At 43.6% G+C, this 16018-nt stretch overlaps 1 protein-coding gene across 1 annotated transcript in view; it reads left to right on the top strand.

Annotated features, from left to right (window-relative positions):
* SNX10 (sorting nexin 10) overlaps positions 1–16018 on the top strand; it is a 79429-nt gene that overhangs the window by 44163 nt on the left and 19248 nt on the right. Inside the window, exon 2 of the mRNA XM_088479430.1 lies at positions 3823–3876. Coding sequence (XP_088335556.1) covers positions 3853–3876 — 24 coding nt within the window. The 5' untranslated portion in view covers positions 3823–3852. The remainder of the gene's footprint in view (positions 1–3822; positions 3877–16018) is intronic.

Genomic DNA, 16018 nt, shown 5'->3' with positions numbered 1-16018 from the left:
CACAGATAATAATAAAACAAGAGAGTGCATACACCGACAAAGCAGAGACAGATGTAGATCTACCTTTATCATAGTGTTCTCGCTAGGCTGTTTAGCAGGGCTCCGTGCCCTGCCTGATTTTTACAGGGGCAAAATGCACCCTGCCCTTTTAGCAGAGCCCTGCTAATACAACCTGCCCTGTGCCTTCCCCACCTGCGGGCTGCAGTGTCCTGCGGGTGGGAAAAGTTGCAGTGACTGATCACCACCGCTGTGTGTATGCGCACGGTATCTATTCACTGTGTGGGGAGCGCTTGGGGGAAGCCCAGTACTTCCGTAAGTGCTGGGCACTCCCCCAAGTGTGATGGGGGCGTGTCACAATTACACCCCTCTCCCTGGTCAGCCACGCCCCCATTTTGAATTCTCTGTAAATATGGACCCCTAACATAATGTAGCTTCATTTGCCGGTCAGAGGCTTCCTTACATGTTAGGCAATGGGTAGGCACTGAGGGATAACAAAAGGGGGAATAGTATCGATGACGCTATAAAAACCCACGGGGTACAGCTTAAATTCCAAAAAATGAAGACCACAAATCACTTATACAGATATTTAAAAATGGACAATAGGACAAGCACTCCCCTTGTTAGAGTAAAGGGGAAAGTCACAATAAAGTTACTTTGGTATGTTATGCTCTGTTGCTTATCTGGGTGTTATGGTCGCTAATGTAGCAATATATATTATCCATGCCCTGGTCCTGTATTGTATTGTTCTGTATGTCGCTTGTCCACAACTTGTTTATATACCTTGTAAGGCGCTGCGGAACACTTGTGGCGCCATATAAATAAATGATGATGATAATGTGTTTTCTTTCTACCCCAGTCCACAAAATTCCACGTCTGGTCGGACTCATAAAATCTAATAACTCACTTATTGAGGATGGTTTATATCCTTATGATGTGATGGCCCTTGTGCAATTCTTCTTCGGTAGATGTGGATACCTCAAAAAGAATGAAAGAAGTCTCTCATGGTGCAAAAACATTAAACAATTTATTCCAAATACAATGAAAACGAGAAAAGAATGGGAATCCCTTAAAATAAGGGGTTCCTGCGTACCGTATTGCGCCTTTTGAGAAAGGCACACGTGGGTATGGGAATGGTAGATTGTACATCCTGGTAGAACTCCTTCGCCGCTCGTTCCTGTGTGTTACTCTGGGACCCAAGCGGTTACCCATTGATTATATCCACCTAGGCACTGAGGAATGCAGTCATAATGTCGACAATAGAATGTTGATAAGGTTCAGCATGTCAACAAGCCCATATCTATGTCCTCATAATGGTGAATGCCGACTGCTCGATTTAGGTGCTGCCGGGAGGGATAGGGGTACATACTAGCGGGGAGGTTAGGGTGAGGAATTAGGGGTAGATATAGGGGTTAGGGATAGGCAGAAAATACTCCGCTTCATCAGCCGGCTGCGTCGGTAGTGATGCCCACATTATCGTCAAAACCTGGAAGCCGAGCTCCAGTCACTGCAGCCGCCGGGACCAGGTAAGTGACCACTGGGCCTCCTGGAACGTTAATAATGTTGACATGCTATCATTTCGACATCTGTTTAGACATGATAAATGTCAACATGGTCAATGTCATCAAGCTGCATGTCTGCATTTTCATGTCAACTTCATGCATGTTGACATACCTGTCCACCTCCCATACCACACCCAGACAGTGGAGAGGGCAGATCATGTAGTGCCCCCTTTCCACTCTTGCAGTTCAGATAACAGAAACTTTTGCTGGACTTGTGAAACAAATATAATAGCGTGGCTGTAAGACAGTGTTATTTCATATGCCTTACACAAAATAGTTTTACAGGTCATTAGGAAGTCCACTTTAGTTTGCAGAGAGAATTAACTCTACAGTAATTAGGCTGTGGCTGTGATATTGCGTGCGTGTTTATCATGGGCTGTAAGGAGGAGATTCAGTTCCTGGTGATGCATTGCCACAATGTTCAGCTACACACATCATTGTGTATTATTGTGCCAGCGTTTTTTCTATGTGCACCTATGAGGCAATGTTGCTGGTCACACAGTACCTTACTCGTTGGTACTGGAATGCACTTCACAGCCGGCGTGGAGAATGCCATCTCCCTCTTAGTGTATTTATTGCTAAACTTTGATACAGAATGTATTTTGTAGATAAGGTTGATTGCAGAAGAAATAACACTCCCTACATTTATTATTGGAACTGAAAAAGGGGAACATATGTTTCCCTTCTCAGAAAACCAATAGAGCCATTTTCTGTGACCTTGGGTGGCTCTCGGAAAAGCCAAAACAAGTTCTGCAAAATGCTTTATAGGTTAGTGGTTCAGTTGGACTGTAGCCTATTATATTTTGTTGTATCACTCAGGGGGGTAATCACGCACATGCTCTATATGTGTAATGGAAATAAACACATAAATATGCATGTATAGTATAATATATCATACATACACACCCTCAATACGCCACGCAGTGCGACTTGCCTGAGATGAGTGAGCTGCTAGTGACTAGGACACACCAGCAGACTGTACTGGTTCATTTGATATGCCACACTTGTATATCTGTGTGCACAGGAGTCTGTATATGAAGCAAAACAGAACTTGGAATGAAAAGCTGCGGCTGCTACATTGTAGCACTTTGTATACAGATTCAAAAACTCAGGGGTAGATGTACTAAGCCTTGAAGAGCGAAAGTACCAAGCAGTCCGTTCCTGACTGTCATTTTTCAAACACAGCCTATAAAAATGACAGAAGCTGATTGGTTGGAACGTTCTCTCCCAACTTTATCACTCTCCAAGGCTTAGTACATCTCCCCCTTGGTCGCATACATATATTCAAGTGTCACATATCAAATGAATCAGCACAGTCTGCTGGTGTATTGTGACTTATGCTGGCCATACACTAGTACGACCAGCATAAGACGCGATTCATTATACGTTTTCACTTGAACTCCCCAGCAGTTCCCTAGGAGTCCCGGCCGCACGATTTGGTGCTTTTTTTCATACACGATGAACATACGATCTGACGTACGATCACTCGCCCCTATACGACTGGCCGTGATACGATCGATCATGTGCCTCTCCAAAAACATGCAATCATAATAGAATTAATTGACTCCGTTCAGATGCACGATGCATCGCATGTACGCAAAAATACTGCACAATCTGCATACAGTCACGATGGATAATATGGGCTGCACGTCAGATACGGTAGAACAACGGCGGGAGTGCGCATCCGATCCTATTCCTACCTAAATACTAAGCGATTTTCACACAATTCATCATACGATGTGTCTAAAATTGTGTAATTGGACAGAAATTGCGCTAATCTATGGCCAGCATAAGATGCGTTTTTGACAACAAAATATGCAGAAAGATGCCCGACGCTAGCGGAGACTCACGGGTCCTGGCGTACCAAGAGGGGCTTTATAACGCGATTGTAGCAAAGATGTGTATAGACACATCTGTACGTCTCTCCTGTTGGCACTAAGTGACTGGATCTGGTAGTACCTTTTGCAACAATTGCTTTTAAATCTACTGGTACTCATTGACCTTTTTAGAACGCTATTGGTTCTCATTGAACTATTATTATAAATGGCTTATTCTCATTGCTGGAACTATTCAATTTCTCAGCATTTCTGAATGATATTTTCTAGTGCTGTATAGTAATGTGCATGGAGAAAGGCACTCATTGGTTTAACAACCTTTCTGTATTTGGGATATATGCACTGAAAGAATTTTAAACCAGACTTCCTGTGTTTGGATGTTTGTGGTCATACTTAGTGGCTTTAAACAGTGCTTTCTTCTGTTGCAGGTTTTTCGTCACAGTTGACATTGCGGAATTATGCTACCCAAGGACCGAAAAGGAGTAAGTAACTATTAGTGATTGTCCCCATATAAGTCATTGTAACTGAAATGGTCATTTTTATTTTATGAACGGAGTTTTCAAAGAATTAACATGTTTGTTTTATTATATTTTAAGTTCCAATTCATTTTTAATGAGTACGGTTTCCTATAGGCTGATTTTGCAAATTTCAATTCATTATCAGAAAGTCAGTAACTGTAAAATACACGTTTCTCTTGAATTATACATGAAAGTACCATGCTTTTAACAGAAAGTGGGGTGTATTGTCTGATATGTCAGGCTGATGGCATTGTCTTTCACATCTATATGAGAGAAAGTGTGTGTGTGTGTCTGTCTGTTTGTCTTTTATGCACGGCTAGAGTTTTGTACCTAGCTCCACCAAATTTGGCATGGTGGTGTAGTTTCACCAGGATTAGGTTTTTGCCTAGGTTTGAGCTTCATTGGGGCCACATACTGTCACACAATCCCATAAGACTGGGACACTCTTAAATTACATAGGTCGTGGGGCTGAGAGACTGGCTTCACACACACACACTGTCACACTCTGGTGTGCTCATGAGCAGCTTAGCACTGGATACATTCAGACACTGGCAGACAGCATAATCAATCCACAATCTTTGATCCTGGCAAAGCTTAGCATATGGAGATTACAAACAGCAGCTGAGATTGATCGCAGCCACACAGTGCCACTGCGGACAGGCCCCATTGGGAGCCGGACTCCAGCTCCGGCATTTCCCCTTTGATGGCAGCCCTGCTAGACATGGATGTCAATCCCTCTCCTTTAAACCGCACATTCAGCACATCTCGCAGTCCTGCCGTTTTCACCTAAAAAATATCTCCAGGATTAGACCCTTCCTCACCCAGGATGCCACTAAAACCCTCATCCACTCACTGGTCATATCCAGATTGGACTACTGTAACCTTCTCCTAGCTGGCCTCCCAGTCTCTCACCTCTCTCCACTACAATCTGTTCTCAATGCTGCTGCTCGGCTCATCTTCCTCTCCAGACGTTCTATATCTGCTTCCCCTCTCCTTCAAGCCCTACACTGGCTCCCCTTCCCCTTCAGATGCCAATTCAAGGTTCTTACATTCACCTACAAAGCCCTCACCAAATCCTCTCCCGCATACATTTCTGACCTTCTCTCCCTTCACACTCCCACCCGCCCACTTCGCTCAACTAATGCATGCCGCCTCTCTTGCCAACTGATTACTTCCTCCCACTCCCGCATCCGAGATTTTGCCCGTGCTGCTCCCTACCTTTGGAATGCTCTCCCTCTCCCTATCAGACTCTCCACCTCTCTACAAATCTTCAAACGGGCTCTCAAGACCCACTACTTCATCAAGGCCTTCCAGCACTCCTCCTAACCCACCTCATGCTCTTTCCTTCCTATCTTCCCCTTCTGTGTCACGCCTGTCTGTCTGCCCCTCCCCTTAGAATGTAAGCTCTCATGAGCAGGGACCTCTTCCCTCATGTGCTTCTCTTTACATTTTCTTCTACTCTCTACTCCCCATTAGGGCACCTAACACGGGACCGCCAACTCCCGGCAGCTTATTGTGAGTGCTTTAATCACTATTTCAGCAATGTATATAAGTTGTGTCCCTGTCCTGCACTGTAATGTACTGTAAGTTACTTGTTTCTTGTTCACTTATTAGTTCTATGTACTATGTAAGGCGCTGCGGAACACTTGTGGCGCCATATAAATAAAGGATAATAATAATAATAATAATAATAATGTTGGTCTGCAGAGTGATTTCAGGCGGTGTTTCAGCTGCAGACGCTGTGAGAGGGATCACACAGGTTCCCGATTATTGGGAATCTGTGCATGTGCAGTACAGGTCTGTGATCCCGCTCGCAGTCCAGCAGTCAAGGTCACGTCTTAAACGCAGGCAATGCCAGGTATCCCAGCTAGTAGATTAATAACTGGAAACCTGGAAAAATGTATCCCCTGTTTAGTGTTCACTCTAGCTCCAGCGGCAGGCAGGGCGCCGGAGCTAGAGAGGGCACCTTAGTGTGCGCGCCGAAGGCGCACGCGTCCGAAAAGGGGGAGTGTCTATAAGCCGCGTCCCCTTTTCATCAGTCTTGGGGGGCGTGCCCTGCACTTGCGGGCATGCCGGGCAGCCCCCAAGCGCTGCAGACAGGGAGAATAGATGCCGGGCGCATGCTTCCTAACAATACTGGATCAGAACCTCTATACACACCTTCCTATACCTTCTAATGTCCTGCCTATACCTTCTAATATCCTGCCTATACCTTCTAAGGATGACGCTAATTTGCGTACGCAGTCATACCATAAATAAAGACTTAGACGTGGAATCTGTGGTTCCAAAGCACAAGTGTTATTCAGGTAAAAGTTCAGACAGTTACACGCAATTGATCTAGATACAATTTAGGCGCAAAAGGAAAATTATACAGACCCAAGTATAGTATACATACGCAGGCGCTTCCGGACCCGGAGATAGGCATCAGCAAGAGACCCCTAGTCATACAGCGTTCAGCACGAAGACTGAGAACCAGCGTTCGTGCACACATATTTATACCCCCCAGAATAAACAAGACAATAGGGAAGTTAGTTGCTGATGTCATTGGTTGCCAGGGGAGAAGCATCTGTTACAGCACATTTAACAGGCTGGTTCAAATAGACTCTCCCTGCCTCTAACAGCTGGGGGTCTTCCTCTTCACGCCCCCTGCAACATTCTAACAGTTGTTCATGAAATATACATTTTGTTGCTTGTAGGCTCTGCGATCCATAACTTGAGTTTGCATGATGCGACCTCCCCACCGATAACACCGGAATACTGTAAAAAGAGTACGCATCAATACAAGACCAAACACGACTTGTTTAGCATGTATAATACCTTTGTTATCAAATCTCTTTATTTCTCAGCATTTAAACTAACTGAACCAACTTAAATCATACACTTTAAAGCTTATTGAACCTTATGTGTGAATATGTAATGTATGGATATTGAGGGTTTGATATAAGGACACTAGTTAACTTGGGGCAGATGCGTGCGCATAAAGCTAATAAAACAGCTGTTTCATACAAAGTCCTATGCAGTCGCTAATATGCGACTAGTTAACAGCGCAATTGTGCATATTAATGTGTGTGTGAAAAATGCAATCGCATGGTGCTAATAGTATTATCGCCACATGTACTAAAATGGGAGTTTATCTAAAATGGCTCTTAGGTGGCCATTCGCAAGATGGCGTCTTGCGATCTCATTTTCAAGATGGCGTCTTGCGGCCAGTCGCAAGATGGCGTCGCTGCGATTAAATTTTAAACTGAACTTGTTTCAGCCAATTATTCAGCTTCGACAGTCCGGCGTCTATTCTCCGGCGGTGACCGGGTCACCGCACATTTCTCCACCCGCGGGACACTGCGGCACCCGCAGGCTCTGAGGACAGGGCGCTTTTTGCCCTCCAGAAGGAGGGCAGGGCGGCGCGCCCCACTAAAACAGCCTAACGGGAACGCTACCTGTTAATCCCATCTTTGTCTCAAATGTTTTCAGTATATGTAAACTCTTGCTTATATATATATATATATATATATATATATATATAATAAATTTTTTTTGTTTCCACAAATTATTATATTAGTTAGTTTCTGACCTTCTCTGGTTACCTCTGGTCATTCCTTTCCCATGCCGTGCAGAGTGGATAGCAAATGTACGCAGTGCAGCAGTAGTTCCGTCTCTCCTCGCAAATGCGCAGAATGTCTGAAGTATAGCTTCCAAAGAGCTGTGTTCTCTTCTGCTGCCAGCCAGTAATACCAGGGAACTGAGCATTGCTCAGCTTTCCTGCACGACTTTTATTGGTGAATTATTTTGATAGTAAAGATTTTATATATTGCCGCTTGTCAAAGAGAGCGAAAACGTTGCATTGCTACAAATTACAGGGCTCGGAGCCCTTGATCTAACTGGATTTAGTTTGGTGGAAAACCAGTGTAGTGGCAATCACCATCGCAGAGTGTATAGGATTATTCATTGGCCTGCAAGAGCACGATGACAACAACTGCACTGTGATCAGATTATATAGTTAAACCAAAATTTCCCTGGTGATCATGTTGTTCCTTGGTTGCTCTTGAAAGCCAGAAAGCTTTGCTTTTAAGGGGGCGATTAAATTCAGTACGATGCTGAGTGGCCTGTGGGAGGAGTTCCCCGCACTGTTAAGTCCGACTAAAACCACTTAAGTCGGAGAATACTGGTCACCGTGTCTTAAGCTGGGTGTGTAGTCGCGCTAACCGGCATTTTCTAATTTAAGTGTTTGCTGCATGGTTGATGGCGTCGCGTTAAGCTGAAAAACTGCATCGTGGCCGGCACTATAGTCTGATTTCTGCTCGCGCCTCAGGAGGGTGCAAGAAGAAATCCCCTTGTCGGGCTAACAGCGCGCTGAATTGAACAGCTCTAGGAAATCTTTCTTAGGGCTATTCAGTATCGTGCTGAATTGAATACCCCCCAAAGAGACTTAGGGCCGTATTCAAGTAGCTAATAATTTCGCCGCCGGCGTCGGAATCTAGTTTTCGCCTATATCGCATGTTTTGGACACGGAAACTTATCGGGTGCGCCCCGCTATTCGCTCTATTCAATTCCAAAGGATGCGAAAACGTGACCCGGCGAAATGCAAACACGCAAAGTGCTGTCAGATTTGGGGAAATCAGCCTGACACCCCCCAAAAGATGCACTAACATTGGGGATCAATGTAGATGCCCCCAAGTAGCCCTACTGTAGCTATTTGGGGTACTTAAATACTCTCAATAGCTGATAATTAGCATCTTTGCACAAGTAGTGAAGAATAGCATTTAGCTGTTTTTTGGGGGGTTTTGTTTTTAGAAAATAACTAGTCCCAGCAAATTTGGGGTACATGAAAATGGGTGCAAGCATATTTAAAATTCGCAAAGGTTGTTTTAAAAAACGCACCATCAGCAAGCACCTGCAATCAAAAAAACACCTCCCCATACATGCAGACCCTCCAAAAGCTTATTTAGCTAGTTTTTAAGTTTGTACCCCAACTATGTACTTTTTTCGCCCCCTTTTGCAAAGTTATTTTTGGGGATATCAATTTTTTTTCATTTCTTTTTACGTTGTTTTGCTTTGGGGGGCTGTCCCAAGGGTGCTGAGTGGTTTCCTGACGTTTGTACCCCAAAACCGCAAATCTGCACTTGTATTCACTACCTACTCATAGGCAAATCTTTTTCGCCTATTACTATTTGTAATTGAATACGACGATACTTTTTCGTCTGGCGAAATGACCTCACCCACGATACTTTACTGCGGAAAACTGCTTTTCGCGCTAATTGAATAGGCACTTAATGGGAGATGTATCAAACCTTTGAAAGAGAAAGTGAAGAAGTTGCCTTTACAGACAATCCGCTTCTAGCGATCATTTATCTAGCACAGTCTATAAAATGACTGAAGCTGATTGGTTGCTATGAGCAACTTCTCCACTTTCTGGAAGATTTAATAGATCTCCACCCTATTCTTTAGAGGTAAGTGAAGGGTTGGTGGCTGTGGAAGAAACAGAGGAGCTATCATATGCTAACAGTACAATTATAGCAATTACCAAACCATTCTTTTTAAGTTTGTTTGTTTTTGTTAATGGTTTTGGCAGTGTCTCACATATTTGAATAATTTACTGTCTAATTTTTTTTTTTTGTATTGCATTGAATAAGGAAATATGGTAAAGAAAAGGAAAAATAAACAATTTCCATTCTGAGGTGAAGCCAAATTGGTGCAGAGTAGCCATTATTCAGGTCATTCTGTTGCGGACGCCCTCCTTCCCATTACCTAATTTTGCAAGGCTTTGAGTAATTTAATTTATCCTCCACTTTATAGAAATCCTGCTTCCCTATTAAAATTCAGTTTCTATGCTTTGTGCAACAATAAGGTGAACACTGAAAGCTGGGTACACACTACATGTATCTGTCAGCTCATCTGAGAATTTTATAATCTGACAGAGGATTGTTTAATGTGTACATACAGTCTCCATTTATCTCTGATAATCACTGATCGCATGATCGCTTCTCCTAGGATGCTCATAAGATGCAATAAATCTGGTCACAGTATCGTAAACACATTGCATTGTGTACGCTCTGACTGATATCTGTGCAGCTTGTACAAGGACATGGTCTTTCTATTCAATCATTAGGACAGATAAATGGTAGGATTTGAAGAATTGATTGTATAGTGTTTACAAGTGAATATCGGAGGCTCAGGTGACTGACTGCAAAGTATGAGGTGACCGGTTTGAAACCCAGGTAGGGCAGTAGAATTCGAAATAGTTAGAATTCACAGGCTTCCTTTTGTAGCAGCAAATGGCTCCTTTGGTAAGGTGTCTGACCGGAGATAGGTTCGAGTCCCAGCTATGACAGTATTTTGAAATGTGTTAAATTAAGGAGAATATGAATGAAGGTGCTTAGGGTCAGAAGGGGAGGTGGCCTGGCAGCAGAGGGTTTGGGGAAAGGGTGGAGTTGGGATCGGAAGCAGAGAGGAGGTCTCTCAGAGTAGGAAGCTACAAGAAAGAATCGCCAGCAGAGCGGGGAAGGTGTCTCTCCAGATCGATGCCCCCCTGCAGTGCTTACCCCGCTTACTGTATTGTGCCAGCCCTGATACTTACAATCACATATTTGACATTGCAGATTATAGGTTTTTCCCCAATCTTACCCCATTCTTGTGTTTTTAATATTTTTGCACAGAGCACATTAAACCACCACCTATCCTTTGACATATTGTTAAGTGAGCTTGTCATCTGGTCCAATGCAGTCACATGGAGGTCAAAAGCTGGGTGGGGAAGTCCCAAATTGCAGACCTCGAAAGAAGTGGAGTCGAACTTGCTCAAAATTATTTTTCTATTTATTGATTTCTAAAAATAGAGACCCTTCGCCACCTCTCTAAAGGTTGGGGTCCGGGTCCCTAGAGCCCTGATTATGCTGGTTTGGTACATATAGGCTGACATATGGGCTGTTCAATTGAACGGCCAATATATTGGGGGCGCATCAACGGGTGTGTATAAGCGATATATCTGTGAATGACGCCATTCAGACATATCGCATCGGCTGTGCTGCACAGCCGATGCCCAATATATCTGCACATATGTTGGTGCATTGGTCAGCCGACTGCCCATACACTTACTGCAGAGGCTGCCGGGGTTTGACAGCTGAACTGGGCGGGCACATGTAAATGCCTGCCCAGTTGTGACGTCAGGCCAACTATTGGTAAGTCTGTATGCACCGATAGGATGGCAGATCGGCCGATCCGTCTTCCTAGTGTGTTACCCAGCTTAATTACAAAACCAGTCTGATCACTTCTGATCTTCAGCAGATTTCTGTAAAACGATGAGCTGATATTGTGTACGTTTTGTAGTGTGTATGAACTTCCGAATATCTATCTGACAGTGCAGGCAGAGACGTGATATCGTCATAATGATCTTTAGGACTGATAAACGTCCAGATCAGAATGATTAATCACTAGTGTGTACACTCGAAATTGGACGTTCTCAAGATAATTTAGAAAATTTTAAATTGGATTGTGAGTAAAATTGTTCCTGTGAGTACCTAGCATTAGACACAAGCAAATTCTTCACTGAGACATGAGAGTTTGGAGAGAAGAAGAAGAAAGAAGGCCATAGTCCTCTCTTGATCTGAGAGCAGAACAACCAGCAAGTGACACATGGAATCCAGAAATTCTATGACCTGATGCTCACTGTATAAAACACTGGTTTACGAGACTCAAATATGCAGCAAGTGCTTAGGATGAGATAAATTGTACAGAAGGAAAATGTTTACACCTTGACCATTGACACATGAATGATATTCTGATGACGTGTAAAACTATAGCGCTGACTGTCCTGTCAGGAATTCCACTTTATGGCCCATTCTGTGAATGAATATTTACTTTTCTGAGAAAAAGTTGTTTGATTCAAGATAAGAGGAATAAATTCTTAATTTACTTAATGTTTGCAGGCGTCACAAATGTAATAGATAATTAATGGAAAAGTGAAGTTGTATGTGGAGTCCTTTTTAAAACGTTTTGTAGGTATATGGAATATTCAGGGCCGGTGCAAGGTTTACGGGCGCCCTAGGCAACATTTCATCAACCGCCCCTGCTCCCTCTAATTCATAATATGCCACGAATCAGTTTCCCCAGTTAAATAACATGCCATACAGCAGTGTCCCAAATTCTCAATATATAGAATAGGACACACAGCAGAGAGCCAAAATCATAATGTACCTCATAACACTGTTGCAAATTCATAATATGCCACACAGCTGTGCCACAAATTCATTATATGCCACTCAGCCATGAATTGTGCCTTTTTTTTTGTTTTTGGTGGACTCAGTGGCGCCATCCAGTGGCCGGCACCCTTAGGCGGTAGCCGAAGGTTGCCTAATGGTAGTACCGGCCCTGGGTAGATTAATAGGCGGTTGCTCACTTTTTACAGTCTGTAGTTTGGAGTTTTTCATCTTTTAATAATGGGTTGTAAAACATTTAAGATCACGCATCGCTAGAGGCAACCCAGTGGGCTTTTTCAATAGTTTATGCTGTTGATTAGATGCCATTCTAAATGCCTTTTACTGTATAACCCTATTCTATCTATAATTAGTATTGGCAGTTTATCTAAACTATAACTTTTGTTTTTTCACAACTCTTTAGTTGAGGAAAGCTGCTGTGTGTGGGGGTATATGTAATTATCCATGAGTGTAGCCACCTAGTCTTTGGAAGAACTAAAGGGTGAAAATAAGGAGTTGGATCCCTGGTTTAGTATAAAAATAAAAAAAAATTTAAAACTCCAGTTTTATCAAGCAGCTGCATTAAAAAGAAATAGCATTATTATAATATATCCATGGATGTCATGCCTTATTAAACTACGGGGGCGGTGTGTAAAATGTCCCTTTCATCTTCCAACTACTTTGTTATAGAAACAAGCATGGGGATCTCAGGGCCCTTCCAAGCTGCTGCAGTGTACTTCTACTTTATAAAGTTGGGGAGATATATATGGATGAGGATGCTGAACCTCCAATGGCGAGCTTGGGGTTCTGGGCCTCATGGACGCTGCATTCACTGCAATGCATATGGTTACTATCTCTTCCTGCTTCTCACTTCCATGACCCAAAGTCCTGAAATTGCCAACTCATTGTAACTTTCTCTTGTTCCCAAGGGGAAAGTGTGTCAAAAAAATAAAAAAATTATATAATCTAAAATCTATGATAGCCAAAAACTTTCTAGTAGTTCCCTCCTTAGCATCCCTTCACACCTGGGTTCATTTTGTAGCACCAATGGATTACATACAGAGTTTACAAGATTACACTGTGGCCATCTTTCACAAAGTTTGGTCCCCTTGGTATTCGTTCTAATTTTCAATTCTTCCTGGTTTCTTTCCTTTCACCTGTGTACTAACACATTCAACTCCCTCACCTCTGTAGTAACACTACAGATGTGAGCGAGGATAATGTGTTACTACAGAGGTGAGGGAGTGGAATGTGTTAGTACACAGGTGAGGGAGGGGGATGTCAAATGTGTTACAACACAGGCGAGGGAGGGAAATGTGTTACTACAGATGTGAGCGAGGATAATGTAACACATTTCCCTCCCTCGCCTGTGTTGTAACACATTTGACATTCCCCACCCTCACCTCTGTACTAACATTCCACTCCCTTACCTCTGTAGTAATACTTTATCCTTGTTCTTCTCTGTAGTAACACATTTCCCTCCCTCGTCCATGTTGTAACACATTTGACGTTCCCCTCACCTGTGTAGAAATACAACCCCTCCCTCACACCTGGAGTAATACTTTACCCTCGCTCACCCCTGCATACCTCCCAACATAACCCTCTCCAGGAGGGACACAATGCTCTGGTCCTGGACTTCCCTGGTAAGAGGCGGAGCTGCAGCAAAGTTCAAAATTCAAATAGGGGAGCTACACCAATTGTCAACATCACTGGCTGGGACTCCCTGGCAGTTGGTGTGACTCCCCTATTTGAATATTGGACTGTACTGCAGCCCCACCTCTGGATCCGCCACCAATCATAAATTACCAGGTAAGTCCAGGACCGGAGCATTGTGTCCCTCCTGGAGAGGGTCATGTTGGGAGGTATGCCCCTGTAGTAACACATTGGGAGTCAAAGTTCAAAAAAAAAATCCCTCCTTAGTGGGTTCCTACATCATGGAAGGAATATACTCCCCAATTTTCATGTTTCTAGGTCCAGGGGTTTGGACTTGGGCTTTGATCATTGATAAGTCAGTCTGGACATTTGATTATATATATTATTTTTATTTTCCTTTTCAAATAACTGGTTTTTGTTCACCATGGTGAAGTTTTTTTATTGTACAGGTACTGTACTAACCCATATTATTTACATGCTTTGTGAAAATAAAATAAACATTGTTGCCTGTGAAACTATTTGTTTTCCCCTGGCATAAATCCTTTTGCCGCTTGGACTCCAGTCAGCAGCCAAACAGCTTTTAACTGCCATTTTTCTAGCATAGCCTATAAACCAGGGATGGGGAACCTCAGGCCCGGGGGCCATATAAGGCCCGCGGAATCATTTTGGTATGGCCCTTGGAGCTTTTTTTTCTGCTAGCCTTATCTGGCTAGCAGGGTGCCTAGAATGGCTTCCAGCAGCCATAATCTGTGCAGCAGTGCCGCCTGGAGCATCCTTAGGATGCTTCAGACGGTCACAACGCTGCCCTTACAGCTTCTGGAGCATCCTCAGGATGCTCCGGACATTGCTGTAGTCCCCGGCAATTGTGACCCCACCCCTGTATGATGTCACATGGAGGGGGCGTGGCCTGCACCCAGCCAGCTAATAATCTTGTATATATCAAAATGGCCCTCAGCAGGAAAAGGTTCCCCACCCCTGCTGTAAACTGAAAACAATTAGAATAGAGGGAAGCACTCTGTGGTGGATGTGGTTTGAATAGAACAGGATTCTACTGTAACTTGATATATGTATAGTTGCCTGTTTTCGGATGTCAGTGTCCCTAATGATGTAACTGCGATCCTCCTATTGGGGTCAGAATGTGTTGCGGACTAAAGTTCTGGTGGGCAATAACTTGAGGCTGGGATTTGTTTTATGGGCAAAGTCTAAATATTCAGATGGGCAAAAACTGTAGTCTGGAAATTCAACACATGCGGTTAAACAATGTATTGTCCAATATCGTGGTGACCAGGTGGGCAGTAACGTTAGGCCGGGTGTTGGGTGACTGTAATATGATGAGTGATGATTGAGGTAGGCCTCCTCTGTCCCAGCTCTCACAACCTCAGGAATAAAGAATGCAGTATCAGGGTGATAATTACACTATATTGCAGTATAATTGGGTAAGAATGGGTTACTTACCAATTGCTGTCCCTGCTAGTCCGTCACCTCCCTGCATATTCGCTCTTCCGTAAAGCCCCTCTCTTGCGCTCCTCATTTCGTCCTCCGAACTCTTCCCTGCGGTCACTTGTTTTATTCACCAAACTCCTGGCCTTAGAGTTATTGCCCATCTGGTCACCACGACATTGGACAATACATTGTTGAACTGCATGTGTTGAATTTCCAGCCTACAGTTTTTGCCCACCTGAATATTTAGACTTTGCCCATAAAACAAATCCCAGCCTCAAGTTATTGCCCACTAGAACTTTTTTAGTCCAACACATTCTGACCCCAATATGAGGATCGAAGTTACATCATATTATTAGAGAGACTGACATCCGGAAACAGGCAACTATACGTATATCAAGTTACAGTAGAATCTGGTTATAATTAAACCACATCCACCACAGAGCGCTTCCCTCCATCCTATTTGTTTTCACTTTAAGTTAAGGAAGTTGGGACACTTCCCGAGGTAGCAGCCAGTTGTGATTAACCTACTCCACCTTAGGAGTGATGACCGCCCACCGTATTTGTCACAGGGCCGTATTCAATTAGCGGTGGAAAAGTTTTGCCTATGAATAGGTGTCGGAAAAAAGTGCAGAACTGCGGTTTTGGGGTGCAAAAGTGAGGAAACCACCCTGCACCCTTGGGACAGCCCCCCCCAAGGTTAAAGGCTATTCTTCAGCACTTGTGCAATGATGCTATATAGAGGCAATTAAAAGCACTTAAGTACCCCAAATAGCTCCAGGGGGGCTAATCAGGGACATCTATACTGTTCCCCAATGTTAGTGCAT

Source organism: Taudactylus pleione, unplaced genomic scaffold, assembly GCF_031769625.1.
Source record: "Taudactylus pleione unplaced genomic scaffold, aTauple2 ptg000233l, whole genome shotgun sequence".
Lineage (NCBI taxonomy): Eukaryota > Metazoa > Chordata > Amphibia > Anura > Myobatrachidae > Taudactylus > Taudactylus pleione.
Note: the sequence above shows the minus strand (reverse complement) of the source record. Positions and strands in the feature narration are given on the sequence as shown.